This window comes from Misgurnus anguillicaudatus, chromosome 2 (genome assembly GCF_027580225.2).
Source record: "Misgurnus anguillicaudatus chromosome 2, ASM2758022v2, whole genome shotgun sequence".
Classification (NCBI taxonomy): domain Eukaryota; kingdom Metazoa; phylum Chordata; class Actinopteri; order Cypriniformes; family Cobitidae; genus Misgurnus; species Misgurnus anguillicaudatus.
This window is the reverse complement of record NC_073338.2, coordinates 36,100,520-36,126,765: the sequence shown is the minus strand read 5'-3', so window position 1 is coordinate 36,126,765 and position 26,246 is coordinate 36,100,520. Positions and strand designations below refer to the sequence as shown.

The window sequence follows — 26,246 nt, the reverse complement described above, 5'->3', positions numbered from 1 at the left end:
CACCATTTAAAAAAAGCTTTTTGCTATTTAGCGTTTTCCTCACTCTTCACAACACAGTTAAACGTTATAGTTAGATATTGTGTATGATCTGCAGTAATTTCTTATACCTAAAGTCTACAAATGCAGTGCAAGGGTTATGGTCTCATATCGGAACAAGCATTATTCAATTTATTAATTAATTTGAATTTATTTTATAATGGTATTTGCATACTAATTTGGCTATAACAGTTATAACAAACCTATTATTTAATTAATTTACTTCAGAACTGACTTTGAAAGCATTTGTTAAATTATAATTTAGCTAGTCAACTACAACACATTGTAAACTAATGTCAGATAACATATATAATACGTTATTTACATCTTAATGAACTGGTTTTATGAAAGTTCCCAATATTAATAAATCACACTGACTATTGCACTGCACAAATGAAAGTATTTTTATGGTTAGACATATCAATAATTTACAATTCAGTATTACTACTGTTTACAGTGTAACATTTAAAATTCATTACATGTAATATATTTTCACGCTGCTTCCGTCAAAGAACATCAATTACCAGCTAAACCAACTGAAAATAACAACTTGACCTTTTGGATGGATGGATGCTAAAGATCAAGCATTCCGCTTTTGTACTGTAGTCCGTTCCGCGTTTTGCAGATTTCTTGTGCGTGGAAAAAAAGTCGCCTCACCTGCTGAGCTCTCCAACATATCACTCCGCAGGGTCAGTTTATAATATTTTCATTTTACGCTATGCTTTTTAAAACACAGGATATACTTCAAAAATGTATTTTAATGTTATTACATAGAATAATAAAACGTTATTTTAAACAAGAAGGCGTTATTCCTCGCAATGCGGTGTTTAATATTGTGGTACTACTTAACATGGTATCGCACGCAGGGCGTGATCCGGTTACACTCAAATATGGCTACCATGGAGTGCGAGCTAGAACTTTAATATTTGTATTATTGCTTAAATGTAACGTTCTGCTTTACTATCTGTTACACAGCCTCGTCTAAATATCGTGTTTGTGTTGTATGCATGGCTAATACGTAGACAGAGGAGTCCTCTCGGTGCGTTTTGTGTTAATAAAGTATTGCTCGAAATTTCAGCTTGCTTCGTGAGGTGCTCGAATTCGTCGGGATCGAAAGCTTACGAACGAAACCTGCGTTCGGTTTTTCGTCATTTGTGGATATTTTTTGCTTCATTTTCCCGAATGTGGCGAGGGATCGGTTCCTGTCATCGCCTCGCGGGAGCTGAGATAGCGGTCAGTATGGCTTGTTTTCGCTCGAGCCTCGCTGAATGAGGGATGTAACCCGCAAGGATTTGGCGATGTGGGATGAAGCGGAATAAAGAAAAGTGATCCGTTCAAACCGAAGGAAAGCAGCCGCTTTCTGCCTATGGATTACGCGTCGTTCATTTTGGGGATCTAAAAGTGGATTTTACCGGATACGTATACAGTATCGCTGAAGATATTGCTTTGTCACGTTGGCTTATTTTCCTGAGGGATAGTGGTCTATTCCTCCCCAACCCCCCAGCGCCACAAACACTAAACAAAAGTACTGTATGTCACGTATATGACGGTTCTTGTCATGAAGGAAATAAATAAAAATTGCTAGGGTCAAAGAGGTAAGTAAACGTCGATCGACGAGTGTGTTGTGTTATGTGTTTTTCGCAATTCGTTTTTGTCGTTTATAACGCGTTTCTATTTCGACACAGCCTGCAGCCTTTCCTCATCTTGTACTTCCACCATGCAACCTCATAATTTACGGTGAAACACTTCGAAGATCTTTTCGAAAGGTCTTGCATCTTTACAGACACTGCCTTTAATGGGCCGTTATAAGATTCCCGCTTGGATAGGCGACTCCAGGCTTGAGTAATGTTTCCAAGTTAATAAACCCGGCTGCAAGGCCTCTACTGTATCCACTTACAACCTTTCCTTCACATTTGTGCTAAAATTTCCACTTTAACACCGCCACATTTTAAGTTGTCATTACTTTGCACGCATTGATCACCAGCCGTGAGATAAATGTTGTGTCTTTAGACAGCTAGGTTCAACCTTTGGACTCCCTAAGCGGTGCCAATCCGCCTCTCGGATACAAAGTCGCCGGCTTTCCATGTTTTTCCACTTTGTAAATTAGGTTTAACGTGGAGAACTTTCATGGTAAAATGGCATTATTGGCACCCTGCACACGCACATCGCCCTGTAACACAAAGCTCTGGAGACAAGTGAACAAAGGCAAAAAGCTGGACATGCCCCCTCATGTGAAGAAGCACTTGCTTTGTGTGCTTCTGTTGTTTCCACTGGGCCATCCTTTCTGACTTGGGCTTTATTCTTGCATGTTGTATGACATCAGATCATTTGAATTGTATATTTGATATGCATTAAGATGTCCTTACTGTACCTTACAAGGCAGAAGTATTCATACATTGAAATGTTAGGGGCCCATGACTCCAAGAACTTGGAAAAAGTCATCTATATGTGGCTAATATAACTTTCATAGATAGATAAACAGATGTAAAGAGCAGTTTGGCTGTAGGGGGTGTTTTTGGTGGACTTTTTATGCAATGAATCCAAAAAGCCAAAGTGCTGTTGCCAAGTATGGTGGCGTCTAAAGCGTGATTTACACTTTTGTGTCTGACCTACGTCTTTGCCTCTATGGTGTAGGTTACGCTTCAGCATTCATTTACGTTTCTGTGTCGTTGTCCGCGTCGGTGTGCAATTATACATGCAGATCACTACTAAGCAATGTCCATGGGCACGTTAAGGGAAAAGCTGAAGAATAAGGGCAAGGGACAGCCGAAGAAGCAGCAGCAGCTTGTTGCATATCGTAAGCCTCATAGCATAATTGCCTCAAAGTCATATTTCAATGTTTTTGGAAAAAACACTTGTAAAAATGTAGAAATCACATTGTTATGGTAAGGCAGATAGTGTTTTTGGATTCTAATAAGTGTTGTGCTTGGCTAAGGACATAGGCAGAAAGGCAGGATGATGCAGCAGTGGAAGAACCGTAAAAGTAGGCAGATATCACAATTTGGCAAAAAAAATAAAATAATGGTATATAGGCTGTGCTTTTGTTGCGGCTTGAGTTGTTGAATATAGCTCTCCAACTTGGTCCATCTTTTTTTTTCTCTGTTGCAAGCGGAAATGCGAATGAGGAAATGCCCCACATTTTTTTTCACCTGAGGGAGGGGCTCTAGCTGACCAATGACAGCTCTTGCGGTCCGCATAGAATCGACACGTTGTTAAATTTTTGGAGAGGTGCGTGTCAGGCTACACCGTAGGGTACAGCTATGCGTAGGGTACACTCGACGTAGATGTATGAATTGGACTTCAAGCGTGATTTATAGTTCCGGAGAGGACCTACGCCGTAGCTACTTGCACGTCTTAGTAACAACAACGCATCAATTCAACAATTTGCAGTCAATTATTTACCTCCATCACTGCTGATGCTGCTTCAACAACAACAACATACACAACAAGCTGCTGCTTTCTCAGCGTTTGCTTTGATACTGTATACACCAGTAACATGCTTGCACGACATTGCCTACTAGCGATCTGCATGTGTAACTGCACATCGATCAGTGATGTGCGGGTCAATGTATAAACAACCGCACCTGACCGACGTTTTTAACTAATCCGCAACTCGGACAGCAAAAAATATATATATATTGTATTGTACCCGACCCGCTTCCTGGCTCGCATTTTTAATAGTAATTGTTTAAAATAGTTTGGCATCCTTATTTCAAATGACCACGACCCAAATATCATAAAAAATATTTTTGGATGACTCGTAACCACGGGCACCCGCTCATTTTGTATCAGCCCGCGCATCACTGACGTTGATGCGATCAAGCATGTAGAAGTATATATGCAAACTAATGCGCAGCGTCTACGGCGTAAAATCTACGCAAAACTATGTATTGACCTTGTATTGACTATGTATACTTCTATCTCTTCTTAACCAATTGGTTTTGGATGGTGTAACTCAACATAGTAAGGTTTTTGACGAATGAAACCGAATACATTTCACCAAGCACATATATAATGGATATGTGTTTAAATATAGTGCTGCTGCTATGTTGTTAGGCAGAAGAAAACATGTCCTACAGTTAAAATTGTCATTAGTTTGTCTTTGGATATGAAGCATTTTCTGAAGTCATTGATACTCATTCAGAACATTGTTTTATACAAGATACGTTTAATTTGGTGAACATGGTGGAAGATTCACGCATTCAGTTCACCTTTATTTTTGGGGCACCATCTCCAAAGTTGTTTTTGCATGCTGTTGCAGATTGCTTACCTTATAGTAAGCAGACGAATTGTATTGGGATGACTTTAAAAGCAAATATGAGCTATTTTGGTTTTTAAGGTCTCTTTTGCATTCCTTCTGTTAAGATATCTTTTTTTGTGGCTACTAGTCTGTTTTTGTTAAATTCGAGGCCATCTATCTTCAGAAAATAACCAGAAAAAATATATTTTTCACTTTTTATGGAAAAATTAACCAAAAAATTAACGACTAATATTGCACACAAGGGACTAAATTTACTAGTTAATTGCAAATCATGGTTTCGTCACAATGATGTAATCTAAAACCTGTTTTAAAAGAGATGACCCCTTCATTTTATCCCCCAGCTTCCTGTTTCAAAAGGAAGTGCATCAACCGTGAAAACAAAATTGTGCACAAAAGCTTTTACATGGGCTCTTTAAACCACCACACACACGCACACAATTGTGTTCATACGGGCTAATGGTAATGCACACGGCCTCAATGAAGGCTTGACTCAACCATGTGAGGTCTAATTGTTTACTCAAGGCAGGATACAATGAGCGCAGCGCAGGGAGGGATCACACGTAGTTCCCGGAAAAGACAGCATCCCGTTGGCAGTATGCCTTGTCAGCTGAGTGGACAGGTTGGCAGAAGCACCATGCGGAGCAGGCGCAAGGGTCAGCACTGTGGATCCAGCAGAGCAGCAGCTAACAATATGCACCACCGCATTTAGGAGGAATACAATAACATGGCCAAAACTTGGTTTTTCTGTGTGGCATCCTCAACCTCAGGATGCTGTTTGAGGAAGAATCAATGTGAAATACGAGAAATAGCCTAATAGGCAATGCTCACCATTTTTATACAAAAATTATGTTAGGTTGACGAAATAAAATGCTTACGTGGCGACTTATGAACATTGATAATAAAATAATCAAAATTGTAATTGAGGTGGTAGGTAAACCTTTATTATTTTGAATATTTTTTGTCTAGCGTCTTTGTAGGATTGTGTGGCCTGTTTTTATTGGAATTAATAAACATGCAGACGTATTTTGACTAATTTTTATTGAACTTTGGTTATGTTTCGATAGTAGTCTTGGACTTCCTGCAATGAGAAAATTAAGCAAGCCTATAAAAGTATTGTTTTAGTATTAACCCTAGGGATTATTTGCTCGGCAAAATTTAAACCTTGCCGTTTTGAAAATGTTTAGAAGGTGCAAATCTGTTGCAAATAGGGTTAAAAACATGCAGTGTTTAAACGCTTTCCTAGATATCATTTAACATTTAAATGTATATAGCACTTATATGGTGTTTGGTAAACAACTTTTAGATGCAAAAGTAGTCGGCGGGTTATTTCATATTTCATTTCTGTCACAGAATGTCATCAGAGGAGAAAAGTCTGGAGCCCTCTGACAAAGGACCCTCGCCACCCCCTAGCAGCTCTGGGGCCACTCCCACTGGAAGTCCAGCCCCCACAGATAAGCGGCCCCGTGGCCGCCCTCGTAAGGACGTACTGTCCACGACACCACCACTTCCTTCTGTGCCCAGACAGAGAAAGAAGTAAGTTCAACTTGATTCAGAGCTAACGTAGCAGAGATATTAAAGGTTATAAATTGTTTTCGGAATATGTTAGCATGCACTTTACTCTACAAGTCTGCTTGCACTTTGCAATTAAAACACATGCGGTTGAATTTTATGTAATCGCTTTCTTGTGGTATTAAATACATTTATGTCCATGTTTCATCATATACACCTGAAGAAGAGTTTGGGTCCCATGAATCTTCATTGGTGGTGTTTACTCAGAAATACAATGTATTGATGCTTGATGCTATCATGGATGGTTTACATGGATAAGATCACTTTTATCGCTTGTCATGTCACATTTGTCCAACAAGTCTCAAATTGCGTTCTTTCCACATGAAGAGTCATGCATGGAAGCAATTAAGTTGGCAAAAAGCATGGACACCTGTCAATGGAGATCTCGCCTGGGATCTCCTTACCCTCTCTGATATGTCTTCGACAGACAGATAGGGATGGAGCTTTTAATTAACCCCTCTAAACCCTTGAGCTATTTACTTATATAGTGCATTCAGAGAATTCATTAGAGTTCCTCTCATGAGAAGCACCTGTTCAGAGTTTACCTGACTGCCAGTGCGATCCAGGGATGGGCTTCGGGCTAATGCGAATCCATTCAATGCACGGGAGCTGTAATTGAACTGTAATTCTGTCAGGCTTCGTCTATTTCACATCTGCATTTGAAAAAAGCGTATGCATCTTCTGTGGCTTACATAATCATCCAAATGGAGAGGAGGTGCCAGGCATTTTTCCTGAGGGAATTAATTATGTAGGTGCTCTTAAAGTGAAAAGCGCAAGTGTCTGCCAGTTTTAAAGCTAACTATAATAGGTAAAGGTGTTATGTGAGTGTCTGTAAATAGAATCTATGCAAAGTGGGTTTCTTTAATTGATTATATAAAATTTTCAAGTACCTTCCGGAGGTACTGATCAAAAGTCCAAGAAATGAATGTGTATTATTTTTATTGTGCAAAAAAGTCTCTATCACAGTTCTAGGATAGTGGTTGTCGAGGTGTTGCTATGCGTTGCTAAGGTGATGTGAGTGGTTTTAACACATTGCAGAGGTTGCTGGGATGTTTGAGGTGGTTGTTGTTTATTTGCGATTGTACTTTAGTAATAGTGATGCTTGCCTACAAGAACAACTAATAAAGACATTCATCAATTTATTGTTTCACTCCATGTGTTGTCACACATTTTTGGTTTACATCTTCAATTTAATGGTTTTGAATTTGGACTCATACTGCGTAAAGGAGCAATAAATCAGTTTGACCTGTTTACAGCATCCGATTCTTACAATCCATTTCTAAAAATCCACTTCTGATTTTATACTCTACTCCTCTGTTGGCTCTACTTCCTAAAACAGTTTTTTCTCTCTCTCTCTCTCTCTCTCTCTCTCTCTCTCTCTCTCTCTCTCTCTCTCTCTCTCTCTATGGTGGGATCATGGGGATAAGTTATAGGTCTCTGGGCTTGGGGGTTGGGTGCTGTGCAAACCTAAGACCATGCATTTCTCTATCTCACTATTTTCTTTTTACACAAACATACTACGAACAAGAAGTATACGTGTGTGTGTGTGTGTGTGTGTGTGTGTGTGTGTTTGTATTTATTTGTATATATACATATACAAGCTTGTATACTGTTAATATTTATACATGTATGTAAGTATGTATGTATGTATGTATGTATGTATATGTATGATCCTTTTTAGATAATCTATTGCAAAACCAAAAAGGGTTTAAAAACATTATCATACAGTATAGTGACATGATTTGATGGAGAAATGCAGGTGTGTACCAAAGGATATATTACTTTCATCATGCTTGTTTTGCATGCTTTGACTATTAAATAAGACCAAGATCTAGTAATTTAAATTATATCTATATTTTTAATATCAATATTTAGTTATATGTATATATTTATCAATATTTAGTTTTTTGCACTATTTGACAGTTTTGCTAATATTGCATATTATTTGCACAGTATTTGTAGTTTTGGAATGTAAGGCTTAAATTTTGTCAATGTAAACAATAGTGTATGATAAACTAGTGCTGGGCGATAATTCGATATCGATACTTTTACCGATATGACCTTTTCCGATAAAACGGTAACGACCGTTCGATAAGTGATCGATAATGTTTACGCGCTTTGCATAATGTTGCACAAGCACATCTGGATGCGGCACGTGCTCTTGGTTTACAATCAAAGTGTCAGTTAGACTTGAAGGAGTAGAGTAAGATGCGGACAGAATCACGGAAAACATTTTCTTGATAATTTTTTTGGCCATATCGCCCAGCCCTATGATAAACATTATAAACCTCTAGTCCACCAACTGGCTAAAGTTTTCTATAAGTGAACTAAAGTTATTATAACCAAAGTCCCTTTACTCCTCGTTCAGACAGCCAGCGACGTTATCGCTGTGTGTCGCCCGTCTCTTTCAATGAGGCGTTTCTAAATTTGCTTGTCATAAACAAATGAGTACCATCCACGCCAGTAACTGACAAGAGAAGGATGACATGAACTCCACTGCTTCTTTCTCATTGGTAGTCGCTCCCGAAATTCGCTTGACATTTGCATAAAGTTAAACTTTTCTTAACTTTCTCGCGTCGCTGGACACGACCATACGGTCGCCAACGGTCACTTTCGTTCATGTCGCCGGAAGTCGCCTGGTTTCCATTGAAATGAATGAGATCGCGTCGCTCTGCTACTGCTGGTCGCTGGCTGTCTGAATGGGGCGTTAGTGACGTCATTGCACTCGACGGCCATGTTTGCAATGCCAGGCTATTTCAGTCATGAAAGTCATGTACACAGCCCCTTCCCCAGAGAATCATCAATCTCCATCGATTGATAATTGGCGGGAGTTCCATTGCTAAGATCGGCCATGTTGATTGCATTTTCCCACATTAATAATATTTATATTTGTTATAACATCATTTGACATGATTTTACCTACATATATACACATGAAAGAATGTATGGCCTCATTGTGCACAATGCATTGATGTTTGTCAACATGATTTCAGTAGGGCTGTGTATCGCCAACAATTCCCCGATACGATACGTATCCCGATACAAGGGCCCCGATACGAAGACTATTTTGAATTACATTTTTGTTCTGAATTTAGTAACATTATTATTATTATTATTATAATCATCTGTTTATTGTACATTGAATAAGCAGTGTTGTAACAGTTGTGTTTTTGCCATTAATTAATTAGCTATTAGAAATACTTAAAATCCCAGAGTTAGTATTTAACTTATGTTTTTTTAAAAGCAGTTTTACAAAGATGGTGCCTTAGTCTTCTCTCTCGTTATTCTACATCTATGAATATATTTATAAATATGCAGTCAGACTTCATATTATTTAATAGAAATCAGATTATTAATGTGAGTTATAATTTGAAGTAGCTCTGTATCTCTTCTCTAGACGTACACTTTTCATATGCAAATCTTTGTCGTGTTTCTTCTCAAATGCATTAGTACTGTTTTATAAGAGCGTGGCTAAAAAAAAGCCCTTTGCAGTAGTATAGGCTAAGATATATGCGCCTTCATACTGAACTCATTGACGCGCGCACGAGAGAGAGAGAGAGAGCGCGTGAGTACGCGCTCAGTATGCAGACACGTGCGCCAGCGAGACAGACACGCAAAGTGAAAGTTTACCCCGCTACCTTTAACTCTACGTACTCCGCGGGACACATGCGCCCTTTCCATATGGATCAGGGATCAACAGCAATTCGTCACGTTACTTTCAAAAGTGCATCCAAATCGATACGGAAGGTGCTGTATCGATGCGCGCATCGTCAGGCGTCCATGACGATGTATCGTCGTATCGATATTTTGAACACAGCACTAGATTTCAGTGTAATAACTGAAATGACTTGCCATTTCTGCTGACATCACCAAAGTGCTGGGCAACGATTAATCGCAATTAATTGCATACAAAATAAAAGTGATTTTTTTTTGCATAATTTATGAGTGTGTGCTGTCTGTAATTATTATGTATATATAAATACACACACACACACATTCATGTGTGTATTTAAGAAAAAAAATCACTTTTATTTTGTATGCGATTAATCACGATTAAACTTTGCCTAGCACTAAACTCAAGTGGTTAAGTATTATGTTAGCAATGCAAACGTCATGGGGTTGACCCCCAAGGAACACTTTGGATAAAAATCTTTGCCAAGTTCATGAACGTTCTGTAAATATTTATGTAAACGTTATTTCAGCAACCATGATTTCTAAATAAAGGCAAAACTCTATTACTGCTTTAAATATGAAAGAATTAATTTTCACCAGATTTGTAGATATTTCATATTAATGTTTTCACATTTATGGACCCTGAGCCATTTAGTCTTTCTCCATGTCCGTGCGTAACCTCTTGGGTGAATACCCCCCAGTTTGTTACTGTTCAGCCTTGTTAACTGTCTGGTATAGGAAGTCATTTGCAGGGAGGAGTCATTTTTGGCATGGGACAGACTGTGATTTCTCTCTCCAGTGGCACTGGTAATTACCCTTCCGTCCCTCACACTCCCTCTATACAGCAGCCCTAGAGAGGGGCTGGCTTCTCTCTCGACTCTGCCCGCTGTACCTCCTCCGAATTCAAACTGAGACTTTAATTTGAATGCCTGACAATTATCACCCTGATGAAGTGATACATAGATCAGACAAGGAAAGCCCCCTGCGGGATTTTGACAGCCGTGGATTTTTACTGCGCTTTTGTTGGGTAGATATGTTGGAGCCTGAGTGCATGTATGGTTGGGATGGAAATGTTGCCTGTTAGTGATATCTTGGTGGTTAGTGATAAGCATGGTGGTTCTGAACTGGTGGGTTAACTTGTGACCTTTCTTGTTGATGTCAAAATTTGTCCAGTGTGTATTTGTCTCTTTGTAGAAGATGGTCATAGTAACATGAAATCAAAATTATCTCCGTTTGGGGGCATTTGGATTTTTCCAATAAAATTACTTTTGATTCAACGGAAATTGAAAATTCACTTAAAGAAACAGTATGTAGGATTGTGGCCAAAACTGGTTTTGCAATCACAAAACTTGTGGTACTGCAAAAACACAACTGGTGGCCAAAACACAAAATGACAACATAAACATCAGTTAGGGCTGGGCGATATGACCCAAAAAATTATCGAGAAAATGTTTTCCATATCAGTCGATATCGATAATTATCATGATAAATGACAAGTCTTTATTCCTGTCAAATTTAAAGGCAGATTTTTGCTCCTGAATGAAAGTTGTAAAAACCAGACAGTTAATAATGGTTTTAAACTACTTTTTATTCAGAACATGACAAATACAAATACTAAAATCTTGTTTTAATGCATCTGTATTAAATGTAAATCTATTTGTTATGAAATCAACACATTTCTGACACAAAAGCAGCAGACCACTGTCATTTTAAACCCAAGACAGACTGCTTTAAGTTTCAATATACTGAGTAACAGCTGTTTATGTTCACTTAAACAAGAAAGAAAACTTAGTTCAGTGATCACGCGTGTGTTATATACGAGCTATACACGCTGATAAATGGATGTCAAGAGTGTCACGTTGCTGTGGGAGCGCACATACGCAAACACTATATTCACTGCAGTTGTGGATCTGCTGCTTTTCCTCAGTTTCCTGAATTTGTGAATGTCCTGTAAATATACTTTTAAAGCTGTGCGGACGTGTGCGTGCGCAAGGCCGACGCTGAATGAAAGAACAGTAAACTGCACCTATTGTGTCTGCTGTGTTTGACGAACCCTGTTTGCGCGTCCAACATTACACACAAGAAAATGTTTCCGCGCATTTGGATTCCGTGATTCCGTCCGCGTTATCCGCATCGCGAAAATCATAGGTCTCTGTTACTAATAAATGAATAACTTGCCTCATCTTCCACTCCTTCAAGTCTAACTGTCACTGTGATTGTAAACCAAGAGCGCGTGCCGCATCCGGAAGTGCTCGCGCAACATTACGCACAGTGCGTAAACATTATCGATCACTTATCGAACGGTCTTTATCGTTTTATCGAAAAAGTTTATATCGGTAAAATTATCGTTATCGAATTATCGCCCAGCACTAACATCAGTTGAGGGCTGCAACTCCACTTTTTAAATGACAATATCCTGGCCAGACTACTGTTGTCAGTGATATAAGTATTTTAAAAATGAAAATGATTTCTTAATGTCTTGTGACATATCAGGGCCATTTTATGATTAATTGATATACATTTCTTACATACCGTTTCTTGAAAATGTACTCTTTGTCATTTCTTCCCAAAGGTATATGACTTTCTATGTTCAGTTGAAAACATGAATAATTTTATAATACAACGTTATCATGGAGAAAGCACATCCATCCATCATTAAAATAAACCAAATGATACCAGCAAGTTAATGTATGTCCTCTGAGGCAAATCCATACGTTTGTAAGAGAAAACAATAGGGATGCATAACAAAAATCGCAACAAATAATTTGTAGATTAAAAGTTTTATGTGTGTGTGTGTGCTATGTATAATAATTATGTATATATAAATTAGTGGTCGACCGATATATTGCCAAAGCCAGATTATCGGCCAATATTCGGGCATTTTTATTAACGGCCTTGGCCGATAAATTCTTTCCGTTTGGTCGATAGATTCTCCGGTTGGGTCACGATAGCATATTAGCATTGTGTTTCAAGATTAATACACTCGAGCCCACGCAGCGCCCCACAGACCGGTTGTCGCATGACACCAAAGCACAGCAAAAGCAACACGAAAGCCAACTGCTTCATATGCTTTTAAATCACCACAGATGCCTGTGCTACATGCCGGCCGGCTCATGCGCCGTTGCACAAAGTTAAACACACAGCCAGCGTCTAAAAGATGGTGAAATAACTATGTGTGTGTATTTATATATACAAAATTATTATACACAGAATACACGCATATATGATGTAAACAAAAACTTTTATTTTGCAAACGATTAGTTGTGATAAGTTGTTATGCAGCCCTAGAAAAAAAATAGTATTTTAAGTTTATTTTACGATCGCATTGTAAGTTCAAATATGGCGTCTTATCGATAAAATCAAATTTCATTGGTTCTTCTGTGTCTCGTGATAAAACTCATTTGGCAACTAGTATGGTAAGTTATTCCTTTAATGAAGTGGAGTATTATGCAATAATTCGGTTCGGCAAGCTTTAATGTAAAGAGGGAATTTGAGTTGAGAGTGTGTTTTTTTTTTTTGGATTGGTGGATTGTTACTGTTCATACTACTCCCTTCTAGGGCTATTTAATGTTACATAAGATAGTTGAACAGGCAAATTCATATTACCAATGTCCATTACCAATGTCTGTGCACTTGTCCAACCACTTTTTAACTTTGCCGTTACTATAACCATAGAGGAACTGTATGCTGCTATATGTGCTTGTGGTTCTGTACAATGGTTAAGGGAAGCTGCATATAGACACACATATAGCCAGGTTCACCTCTCATGCATTGTTCTACTGTGCATTAAAATCAAGCTGTGGAGACGTCAACTAAATCAGCTTGACCCAATGACTTACAAAATGCCTACAAATCATGGTAATGACGTGGAACTGCTATTTAAATAAAGCCCCTTTCTTTAGATTCTGTTGTGTATACATTTGCACTTAGTGTCCAAGTGTATTTCTGATAGGAAGTTTCAGGGCTCAACATAAAGGACTGCCCGGTGGCCCAGGGCAAGCGGGAGAGACGTTCGGGCTAGTAAAAAGTATTGTCACTTGCCCGATCGGGCTAGTGCTTCACCCTCAGTCACTAAAATATATGTTCATCAATGTATATTATTAACATCTTGGAAGCAGACATTTACTTGGGTAAAACACGACGAAACAACTGGCCTGACCGGACCATTATAAAAAATTATTTGCGTTGAGCCCTGAGTTTGTACTAGCCTTTGTATAGTCTAGACTGGGCACTGCTTATTAAAAAAAATTGTATTGAGTTGTGCCATGGCTACAGCTTTAGATTGCAGTCTTCCTGAAGAAAAGCTTGTTTGTCTGGCTATGTGTTGGGGCTCCTCTTTAACACCAGCATCTTTGAATGCATGATTGAAATAAAAAATACATCTTACTGGTGTCCATATAGGTAATGAGTTTAGCATTTCTATCTTCTCTGTCTAAAAAACAAAGATTGATTTTACAATCGGCTTGAGTCAATGAAGCATCATAAAGCAGAGTACAATTAGCGTGTTTAATGGTTCTGGGCCTATGCAGAATTTTTTGCATGGTTGTCTAAATCATGCTGATATGATGCGTCCAGTGCTGTCACCGCTCAGGACTGGTCACTTGTCTGTTGTCTGGCTACAAGTTTCTCTCTGCAGCTGGTAAAGCGTGTTATTTGAGCAAAGTAATCACTGATCAGGTAAAAAATAAATGATCATTCTACATAACGCATGTGCATTTTACATTGCAAACTGGTTTTAACAAGCAGTAGGCTTGTTGTGATAGTTGGTGTTACCGGTGCTACACAGTGGTTGGCTTCTTCTAAAGCTTGAGATGGGCGAACATCCATTCGGACAACATGTTAGAAGTACCAGCGCTCACCGACTCACGTCAATCACTTCATTCAAACAAGTGCATTGACGCTAATTCAAAAGTGAAACGGGCATTCATAAGCTATTTTAACACCCCACCGGGTGATACCGGTATCACTTGGTTTGTCACACGTTGATTAAAGCCACAATATGTAAGATTTTTGTAAAAAGCCACTTACGTTTTACCAAAAGTTCCCAAGGATTTATAAATCCACAGAAATTCCTGTTTTAAATGATGTCTCTTCCCTTGAAGTTGTTGCTCTTTTAGTGACCTAATATCCATGCCATCCTCATTTTCTGGTTGTAGAAACTGTAGGCAACACAAGTGGACAAACGCAGAAGTGGCGGTTATACAGCATCTATCACATAGCTGTTTTGCCCTGCAGCTAATTCATGAAAGGTCCCATTCTTTCTGTGTTTTTGAAGCTTTGATTCTGTTTACAGTGCGCAATATAACATGTGTTCATGTTTCACGTGTAAAAAAACACAGTATTTTTCACACAATTTAGTAATCTGTATGGCGCTGTTTTCACTGTTTTAAAAACAGTCTGATGTCTTCCTTGTTATATAATGTCCCTCCTTCAGAAATACGTAACAAGTTCTGATTGTGTAGTGTGTTTAGTGTGTTGTGATTCGACAGCAGCTTGGCAGAGCCGTTTGAGCCAAAGGAAGACTGACGTATTCCTGTGAGCGTTTTAATGACGTCATTCAATCGGGAAGTAGAGGGCTGTAGTCCAAACCGGCCGTTTGCTGTAGGCTTTGAAAGGGGAATTCTGCTAAAGAAAATATATCGCCTGGCAGTGAACTTTTTTGAGTGAACTTTTGATCAGGAAGAACGTGACCTTTTAAGATGGTATAAAATATTGTGATCAAATGTACAGGTAAAAAACATTAATTTATTTATCTAGTGGGCATGAAGCTCATTACCATAAAGTAATGTCAATCCATGTGGCAGCAATTTGCACCAAAATGTATTCTTTTTTTTAATTTAGGCTACTTAAAGGAACAGTATGTAGGATTGTGGCCAAAACTGATATTGCAATCACAAACCTTGTGGCTAAAAACTGGTACTGGAATCACACAACTGGTGGCCAATCACTGATCTATATAAATGACTGGATTGCGCATAGAACGCTTAATGTAACAGCGTGAGGTGAAGCCAGCACAGAGTTCGAGCCGCCATCTTGGTATACCCAACCGGCAGACGGCGTCATTGACTTCCATTCAAAATCATGTTTTAAATGCACCCGCTTTACAGCGTATCAGTCACGCAAGATTATTTTTAGGATATGTGTACGTAAATTAACTGTTAATTTTGGTGTCATTTGCAATGTTTATGCTTTAATCGGGCAGGAAAAAGGATTTATAAAAACCTTTAAGGTGAGTGTGTCTGTTAATGACACGGGTATAAATAAAGTTTTTTTTGACATTCAGTGGTTAGCGTTATTTCTCTAAATAAGTTGAGGTAACTTGTAAGTTTAGATAACATAAAACCAGCAAATTATTGCATGTACATACGGTACAAAGTATGATTATTTATTTAGATTTCAGAATGAGCACGTTTGTCATTAATACTAAATATGGTGCGGTCTGTCTGCTGATCTGATACTGTAATGAAGATGAATGTATAATAACTGATTAAAAACTAAAATGTACAACTTTCAGTTAATAACTATGTACATGGTTAGGACGTTTGTGTAGTAATAATGTACAGGGTAACTTCAGATATAAAAACGAAGACTAGTAAAGTGATGTTTTAAACTAAATTTAAAAAAATTATCTACACTAGGGCTGTGTTGAAAAAAAATCGATTCACCGATTCTGAATCGATTTTCATTTTAATTTCTAAAGATCGATTCGTAACTCATTTATAAGCCCACCAGTGGGAAAATTCTGTCACCGCAGCAACCCTAGATTCAATTCACGCATGGGCGCGTAGTGGAAGGACATTAAAACAATGAACATGGCGGTCAGTAACATTAAGCAAGCAGTTATTTTGAAAACTCCAGAAATGCAAATAGTATCAGTATGTTGCATAACTATAGTCCTGTAATTCAGGTAACAGCTGGAAAAAATGCTTTTTTCAAAAAAGCTAATCTAAATCTTGAAGATCGGATCAGATCGAATCGAATGGAATAATGATAATCGATTCAAGATCTTGAGAATCGGAATCGAATCGATCCATAAAATTTGAATCGAAACCCAGCCCTAATCTACACTTATCTGTAATTTCAGAAGCGTAATTCTTAACACCTGTAAAAACTAACGTTAAACGAATTTCAAGGGTTGTACGTATTTAAAATTAAGTTCTTGAGAATCGTGAGAGATTCGTGATCTTTATTTGAAGCAAAAGAATCGTGATTGTCATTTTATACAGAATCGTGCAGCTCTGCTAACAGTCACTTTAGATTAGAGCGTCTCCCAAATGCATAAGTGTAAAATCTAATCAAATTAACAACTTAGTCATGTTTACAGATGAGAAAAACAGTTAGATGACTCCCTTCATCAAGGATAATAATTTTTCTGCAATTACAGGTTACCATGGTTACAGTTATTTTGCAGACACTTTTGTCATTACATTCAAGTGAGCCTATGGCTGTGTCCAAAAGCTCTAAAATGCTGCCTTCGGAGGCAGCATTCCAAGGCATCAAGGCATGTCTGAATCCAGTGTTTGGTTTACTTCCTGTCTTCTGAGATTGTCCTTTTCCACAATTATATGTGTGTGCACACGCAGGAAATGTGATTGGTCAAGTGTAGTCGATTTTGGAAAAATAAAATGGCTGCTAAGAAAGCGGCTGGAGCACAATTTTAGTATGGGGGAGAGATTAATCTCTCATGATTTAGGTTACTGTACCTTTAAGACGTGAGATAGATCACTGCTGTGTGTGCCTGAGTCGGGTGTATGGGAACAAGAGCAGCTGTAAAGAAAATGAAAGTTTAAACTTTCAAAACTTTAAAATGCATGCAAATAATAACCTTTCGGCATAAGGATGCAATGTCCACGATAGATATGTGTTGTATACGCAGTTTGATAAGGATGTGAAGATGCGTCGCGCTATTAGGACCGGAGCGCGTCCTCATAGAAAATACACATATCTCTGTAAAGGCAAAGAAATCCAAATCTGCATGTCGCATATGAGCAACAGGTTATAAAAATGCTTGCACTGAGTAAAAATGCTTTCTAATTGCAGTCGCTTTCAGGATCCTATGATGACAAAAGTAAACAAAACGATAGGTTTATGATTTTGGCAAATTTAGCAAGTACCGATCGAGTCATTTAATGCCGTTATCTGCCGATACCGATCTGCGGCCGATCGATTGGAGCATCCCTAATAAATATTTTTAAAGTGCGTGAATAAATCCAACAACCCCTTGACAGGGCAAAGCAGTTTCACGTCCCTATGGAAAGCAGTTTCAGGGTTAATAAACCATTGCAAAGCAGTTGTCTCTTTTATTTATAGATTACTCAGAGTGATTCTGACATTATGATGTTTTTTTTATTTTGTATTTATTATAAAGGTTAATTCTGATTGAATTTAAGTCTGTAAATTTTGGATTGCTTTTTGTTGTATCACTGTTGCATGCTGGCACATGCAACTTAGCTTTCGGACGCAGCCTATGACATTGCTGTTGCCATAAGTTAAAATGAAGGACAGCTGTGGAAAGGTACTTTGGTGGTACCAACACTCTACCAAATGCTGGGTTGTTTTTACCCAATGTTGGGTTAAATATAAACATTTTCTAGGTTAATTTAACCCAATGGCTGGGTTTGTTCCTTTTTGGCCCTATCCTCTGGGTTGAAAATAACCCAACCCGTAAATACCATAGTACATATCAAAGTACCATGGTATATTGTATATTTTTGGTATATTCAGCTCCTAAACATACATATGCAATGGTTAGTTTGACCAGAACCAAAGACAAACACATCCATTATACTGTATGTAATATAAGTCGTATTAGTTGTAAGTCGCTTTGGATAAATCTGCTAAATGCTTTACTAAATGCCATATGCTTATTTTTTCTCGTATGCGTATGTCCTGACGGTTAGTATTATCGTTTAAAATTTAATTATCATTACAACCGTGTTTGATTACCGTGATTTTGAAAACTTGCTGTAAATCCTGTCCAGCCAGAATCAGTTTGATGCAGGCGCGCACATCCAACATAGTTTTTTGCACAACAAGGCATTTAAAGATGCTCTAACCGAAATCACGGGTTTTAGACCATAAATCATTTTTTGTTACATACAGCAAACATCTCCTCACTATCTGCTTGCTGCCTGTCCGCTGATCAAACTGTAAAAAAAGGCGATCTCTGTAGACAGCCCAGGCTCCACAAACTGCAATAAAAACAAAGTGGCCAAACCCACAAACAGAAACCATAACAAAGTGTTCCAGCCAATAAACGACAAGAAGGATTTGGGGTTGGGGGTTGGGCGCGTTCATGAAAGCACGGAAGGGGGGGGAGGAGTTAACTACGCTCCATTTGTTTGAAAACAGTTCAAACATCAACAAAAAGTGACGTTGCACAGATTTGCTTAGAGCGCCTTTAAGGGATAATATATTCAGTGGTTTACTGGTGCCTGGAGAAGTGGGTATACTCTTAATTCATGCCCCCATTTTTTTTAAAGTAGAAGTGGGTAATACCCCATGCCATCTAATAAAGAACCTGCATATACCCTGCACTACACCACTGAATCTATTGTATTCATTCACGTTAAACTTATTAGACAGATTTATTTATTTTTTACCACAGAAATAATTTCAGGGACATAAAATATAAAATTGTGTTTTTCAAAAATGAACATTTCCATCTCATTTTAACAAAGCCATGATAATATTGATAACCGCAGTAACTTTGGTCACTATAATCATGATATGAAATTTTCAAACCGTCCCATCCCTAGCATGTACCTAGTATAACCAAGATCAGAGTGTCATCTAGCGTGTGGTTCATTTCTAATGTGGATGCTTTGGGAATGCATCTTCTAGGAAAATAGTTTGAGAAAAATATAAATTTTATTAAACCTTAAAGCAACACCAAAGAGTTTTTTACATTAAAGGTAGGGTAACTGATTTGATCCTGAAACATTTTTAGTTATGCTGGTTAAAAGTCTCCTCACATCCTGATAGCAATCACTGTGTTAAGTTGTTTAAATGTATTTAGACATTTATGTCATCTGTGAAAGGCGTAGGACCAAAAAATGTTCAACAAATCATAGATTTCGGTCCAAACGGACGTTTCCTTTTTTGTCCCTCATACGTAAGCGTAAGAGTCCACGCAGACACCATACGTCATCGGCGCGTTCACGTGCGCTCACCTCCTGTCTGTAAACAGCGAGAACAGCAAACTTTTCTGCTGAATTGACAACCTACACAGGAGGCACACAACGAAAGACATCTTTTTATAACAACAACAGCAAAAACTGCCTGGATCAGCAAGAGCAAAAACCCAAATTAACATCGGTAACTTTACTACTTTACCACGAGATCCAAACAGCTGCAGGAGGCAAAGAGTCTGAAAGGGTCGTTGCACTGTTTATTTTGGTAAGGTAGGTACGTGATATGTTTGTATTGAGGTGGATTCAGATATTCTACTTTGATGAAACATTGTGTTGCTTATGAAATTTGTGTTCGTTTACGGATTAGCGTAACGATAAAGTTACTACGTCTACCCAACCGAACATGTGTTTAAACTAATTCTGATGTAAACCAGTTGTTTATGTTGGTTATTTTGTAAGTGTTATTCACTTTGTACTGCAAAGTTTTCTCACTGGTGAATGAGACATGAGATGTGACCGTCTGATCTGTGCGTGTTCATGTGTTTTGAAAGAGCCGTGACTTTGGATGGCGATTTGACTTGGGGGTGGGATCGGGATTTCATTGCTAGGCGGCTATCGTTAGTATTTTTCAAAATGTGTTACCCTACCTTTAAAATAACTACCCAAAAAAGTTTCAGTTGTTCATCCACTCGAAACAGGGTGAACTGCACTTTCACATTCACTTTGCAGCCCTCTATTGGCCAAAACCGCACTAAAGAAGTTTCCAACCGTCGGGTCGCGGTCCTGTAGTTCGAGTGAAAACTACAAAAACTTGCTTTACGGCAGACCTACAATCGAATCAGAGCCAGCTTTGCTGCAGTAGGCTAAATTATTTACAACAGTGGTAATGAACAATTCCGCTTCCAACCTGTAGGGGGAGCAAAGAGCAAAAACTCTTTAGTGTTGCTTTAACCATTGTGTCTATTTCTCGTCTTTTTGATCAACGATGTTTGAACTATGAGCAAATGGCACGTCAAATTAGATCACAACAGGTTAAACCATTACTTTACCAGATCACCACTACAACACCTTTTTGGAAGAGTAGAACCATTGCAAATCCAGGGAAAAGGGACCTGAGTAACCAATTACCGAAGAAACATCCCAGGGCAACATATTTTATACAGTTGATCAAAGATCAGCTCAAGCCATAGATCACAAATGAAAATAAACCCACACATATACTGTAAACATGCACACATCCCTGAACATCTATATCAAACTGTATGCTGCAGCAGTGCTGTCTGGCTATGTTGACAATTTTATTGCTGGTAGACAACTATAGCGCGAGTGGTTGTTCATGACACGCCTATAGATGCTTTGCTTTAAGCAGCTGTTTGCTGTTATGTGTACCAGGCATCTCAGAGAAATAAAGACATTCTTTTACGCTTTGTTGGCTACATCATGATAATTTTTTGGATGATAGTTGACTAGACTCCAGGGCTAAACGTGCTGGAACACATATACTATGCAAGGCTATTAATCTGACAAATATATATATATATTTTAATGTCAAGCACTCACAACCCATTGTATGTACATAATATGATACAGTTTTGAGTGAAACAGGATTTTCAATGGTGAAAAATGTGAAGTGATTAGAAATTGATTGTTACATCTACATTTTAGTGGTGATGTCTGGCAAATTTGGTGCCAATTTTGATTTCATATCAAATTGGCGAATCATCAGAAGACAAAAAAGGCAGAAAATGACCGAATTGACAATTACAGATAAACCTACACCCAACCCTCCATCAATCAGGGTCAACAATGTGACATACCCTGTTTAGGGCGTAATCCAGGTCTAAATGAGTGGCCGCCCCACAGCAGGTTTGTGTATGCACATGATACAACCTCTGCCCTCAGGGCCTCAGAGAAAATGAGGAAATGGCGTCTTCATGATGTTCCTCTATCGAGTTGCGGCTTTAATGAGAGCTCTCGCAAACCTTACTTCCCCATCAGCGGATGTATACGCATGTGCCCACACTAATTTTTACACGCCCACTCCACCCTTGCCCAGGGCTTTGAGCACTCCATTAAGAATCAGTGACAGCTGTAATTATATTGAGCTAATTCATGATCAACCAGTGTACCTTGAATTAAGCTCGATAATAAACGTCTCATCTCCGTCTTAGGAACCGTGGACGAGGGAAAGCTCTGGTGGAGGATGAAGACAGCACAGATGGAATGGAGACCGCAGAAACAGGAAGCACACAGGAAACAGGTAAATCCAGCCCTCCTGCTCTTTTTTCCCCCTTGCTTATCAAACCCAACCCACTAAATTTTACTAAAAGAGTTGGGACCTATCTAAACACAATATGGCAACGATTATCTCAAAGACATTTGGTTAAAAAATTTTCTGGTTAACGTATACGTTTTTGAAACTATGTGTTGCATTGATTGTGTTGCTATGCATGTAACCATCATAAAAAGTGTTTCTGTGCTAGCGTTTAATTTGTAGATCATTGCGTTAGCAGTGTTGTGTGTTCAACTTAATTTGGATAAAAGCATCTGCCAAATGCGTAAATGTAATGGAAATGCGAAATTAAATGTAATAGTGACAGTCCCAGAATGCATTTCCAAGACCTCAGCGAAAGTGAATCCAAGTGAACTAAAGAATTTGTTCAAAAGCTGCTGTTAAAATTATTCTAAATACAAATTGACTATTTTACGCAAAATGTATGTGTGCTCTATATAGACGGTTTCAGCAGTAACAACATAAACAAGCGGCTGTCATGGTCCGCACATAACTTCCGGTAAACTCCGCTAAGAATAAATAACAACAAAGTTCTTTAAACGTAGTTTATTTATATTACATGCAAAAAATCAACACATGGATTACATAGGAAACCAAAACATTTGTTATTTTCAACGAGGCATTTGTTCAAGAGATCAGTTTAGCAACTAGTCAGACCATTAAAAAAACGAAACCGGAAGAAAAGTTCGGATCCAGACGTGTATCGCGTCAGCGCACGTGCGTCTGATGAAACCGTCTATATGGTTCCCCACTTTGTACCTGATGGACTGAATATTAGCTTGGCAACATGCAAACACCACACTCCGTTCATGGGACAGTAAACGGACCAATCAATTCTTGCAAATTCATTTACAGTCAATTTTCCAATTATTTTCCAACTTTCCCTCATTTTTCCAACTTCCTCTCCTGCTCTTCCCCCCTCCCCTCTCTTCAAACATCTTTCCACCGCCTTTTACTTTCCTGTGTCAGTCTTTTCTTTCAGCCATCACATCCCCCTCCCCGAGGAGCGAGAGAGGTAGTCTCTACTTGGAGGCAGCCGAGGCTGTTCCAATGATAAACAAAATCACAATGTGGAGCCCTGAATTGATTTTCTTTCCCAGCTGTGCAGTCAATCTAACTCAAACCTCGGCTGGCCGAGGAGGAGCTTTCAAGAGGCTCGGCCGTCCACACTCCTTGAGCAGGATTGATGAGATTTTCGTCCGTCTCCACATGGCTCCGCTCTTCAGCTCTAATTGAAAGGATTTGACTCCAGCCACAGCATTTCTGCTCTGGAGTCTCTCCCCTCCATCCCCACCTCTTAAAGCGTGTGATTGAGGTTCGCAGCAGCCAGTGTACTCTAATGCCCTCTGAAAGCCTTTTAAAATCTCATCTTGTGCATTTTCTCTCATTTCCCGGGCCCTTTTGGCTGCTTCTGGCTGGTGGCCATGCTTGGTTTCCAAGAACTAGTCTCAGGTTCACAGTCAGCTTGATTATTTCTTGTTATAGTTGCGATTTTCTTTAGACTATTTCGAACTTGATTTGAAGGTCACATAACACACACTGTTTCTTCTAATCTTGTGTTAATCTTGAGTACCTATAGAGTAGTATTGCATTCTTCATATCTCCAAAGAGTCTTTCGTTTTCTCAGAATTATAAAAGATAGATCAGCTGTACCGCTAATTCTGAAAAAGCCAAGCTCATGTAGGTGTACCACGGGCGGAGGGTGTCACAAGCAACATTAGCCCTTAACTTTTAATTCACTACATGTGTCGTTTGCGTTATATGCACTTATGTGCCGATTGCCAACTAAACGGAGACATTTGATGCTGTTTTACTTACCACCTGTGACTCATGAGCGTTTTATTTTTCCTGGGACCGCCCAATTTACAAAACGTTACAAACGTTACAACGTTACAAAACAACACTATAGCATCTAGTTAGCAAACACGTTAGCGTTGCATAACTGTTTACAATATATCATTTCAGTTTTCTCTGGCTCCATAATGTAATTTAAAAGTTAGGACTGCTGATAATTCGCATTCGATTGTCTCGTGCATCTCTTCAGTAAAGCCGGTTCATTGATTAGTAGTAAATCACCATCAGCTGCTTTCAGAAGCGGCAACCGACAGCCGGTTCTGAGAGCAGGTGATGCCGCTTTACTACTAACGACGAGATTCGCGTGACAATCGAGTGCAAGTTATCGTGCAGCCCTGCTTAATATGTTATGAAAAATAATTGGAAAAACAAATTCCAAGTCCAGGCACTCAGTAGGATGCAAAAGTTAAAAAGCCTTTATTATTATTCAAGGGCTAAAACATTAAAACACCAACGCGTATCGGCCCACTGGCCTTCATCAGGGTGTTGGTAACAAACAGACAGATTCACACAACACTTATAATTATATTGATTTCAGGTGTGCCACTCTAACACTTGCAACACAATTTTTGGCCACTGGAGGCAATAGTTCAGATACTGTAGTATCAAAGGTGAAACCATACAAATACAAGTAAAAAACTCTCCAAGTGGAAAGATACAGACATCTAGTGTACTCTACACAATATATCAAAGAGATCAATAAATGTGAATAGGCTAATTACCCATCATGATTCTAAATAGTTTTAAAACAGCATGTTGGAAAAACATATATATAATATAATGCATAGCATTCAAAGTAAACATCCACATGCAACAATACACTGTCCCTATTGAGATACATCAATTACAAAAAAGGTGAGAGGTCAAAATCTTCATTGAGACCTGGATGATCAGTGGCCCTCAAGGAATAAATCCAGTATGTCTCCCTTTGTTTAAGGCGTTTAATTATATCCCCACCCCTGGAATCAAGGCGAATAGCCTCAATGCCCATTACTCGTAAGGTCGAATCCCTCCCATGCTTTGCGTCTATATAATGTTTGGCCATTGGATAATTCACATTTCCAGTCCGGATGGCATACCTATGTTCAGCTATCCTGTCTCTTAGTCTCCTTTTAGTGAGACCTACATAAAAACAGCCACAAGTACACTCTAAACGATATACAACATGGGTAGTATTGCAATTTATAAAGCTATTAACAGTATAGATCTTATTACTGAAAACATCCTTAAATGTGTCAGTTTTAGTCATATTCACACAATAATTGCAATTACCACAAGGAAAGTTTCCCTTGGGTTGTCGAAGCCAAGTTTCACGCTTAGGAGCAGGGAGGTGACTTCTTACTAACTTGTCTTTAATTGTGGGGGCCCTCTTAAAGCTGATCCTAGGGGGTTCTGGAAAAAATTTTCGTAAAGTCGGGTCACATTCAATAATGTTCCAGTTTTTCTTGATAATGTGTTTAATCTGAACAGCCTCCTTACTGTAAGAAGTGACGAAACAAGGTTTCTGTGTTGACACTCCTTTGGGTCTAGACTGAAGAAGGCTCTTCCTTTCAAGTGACTGAGCTCTATTATGAGCTTGAAGGAGAGTTTTTGTTCAGTCTAGACCCAAAGGAGTGTCAACACAGAAACCTTGTTTCGTCACTTCTTACAGTAAGGAGGCTGTTCAGATTAAACACATTATCAAGAAAAACTGGAACATTATTGAATGTGACCCGACTTTACGAAAATTTTTTCCAGAACCCCCTAGGATCAGCTTTAAGAGGGCCCCCACAATTAAAGACAAGTTAGTAAGAAGTCACCTCCCTGCTCCTAAGCGTGAAACTTGGCTTCGACAACCCAAGGGAAACTTTCCTTGTGGTAATTGCAATTATTGTGTGAATATGACTAAAACTGACACATTTAAGGATGTTTTCAGTAATAAGATCTATACTGTTAATAGCTTTATAAATTGCAATACTACCCATGTTGTATATCGTTTAGAGTGTACTTGTGGCTGTTTTTATGTAGGTCTCACTAAAAGGAGACTAAGAGACAGGATAGCTGAACATAGGTATGCCATCCGGACTGGAAATGTGAATTATCCAATGGCCAAACATTATATAGACGCAAAGCATGGGAGGGATTCGACCTTACGAGTAATGGGCATTGAGGCTATTCGCCTTGATTCCAGGGGTGGGGATATAATTAAACGCCTTAAACAAAGGGAGACATACTGGATTTATTCCTTGAGGGCCACTGATCATCCAGGTCTCAATGAAGATTTTGACCTCTCACCTTTTTTGTAATTGATGTATCTCAATAGGGACAGTGTATTGTTGCATGTGGATGTTTACTTTGAATGCTATGCATTATATTATATATATGTTTTTCCAACATGCTGTTTTAAAACTATTTAGAATCATGATGGGTAATTAGCCTATTCACATTT

At 38.7% G+C, this 26,246-nt stretch overlaps 1 protein-coding gene across 9 annotated transcripts in view; it reads left to right on the top strand.

The window, feature by feature from the left end:
- The first annotated feature begins 912 nt into the window (after nt 1-912).
- kmt2cb (lysine (K)-specific methyltransferase 2Cb) overlaps nt 913-26,246 on the top strand; it is a 134,483-nt gene continuing 109,149 nt past the window's right edge. For all 9 annotated transcript variants that reach the window (XM_055203001.2, XM_055202996.2, XM_055203002.2 and 6 more), the window contains exons 1-3: nt 913-1,631; nt 5,648-5,830; nt 21,843-21,931. In XM_055203001.2, the coding sequence (XP_055058976.2) occupies nt 5,649-5,830; nt 21,843-21,931 (271 nt within the window). In that variant the 5' untranslated portion in view covers nt 913-1,631; nt 5,648. The remainder of the gene's footprint in view (nt 1,632-5,647; nt 5,831-21,842; nt 21,932-26,246) is intronic.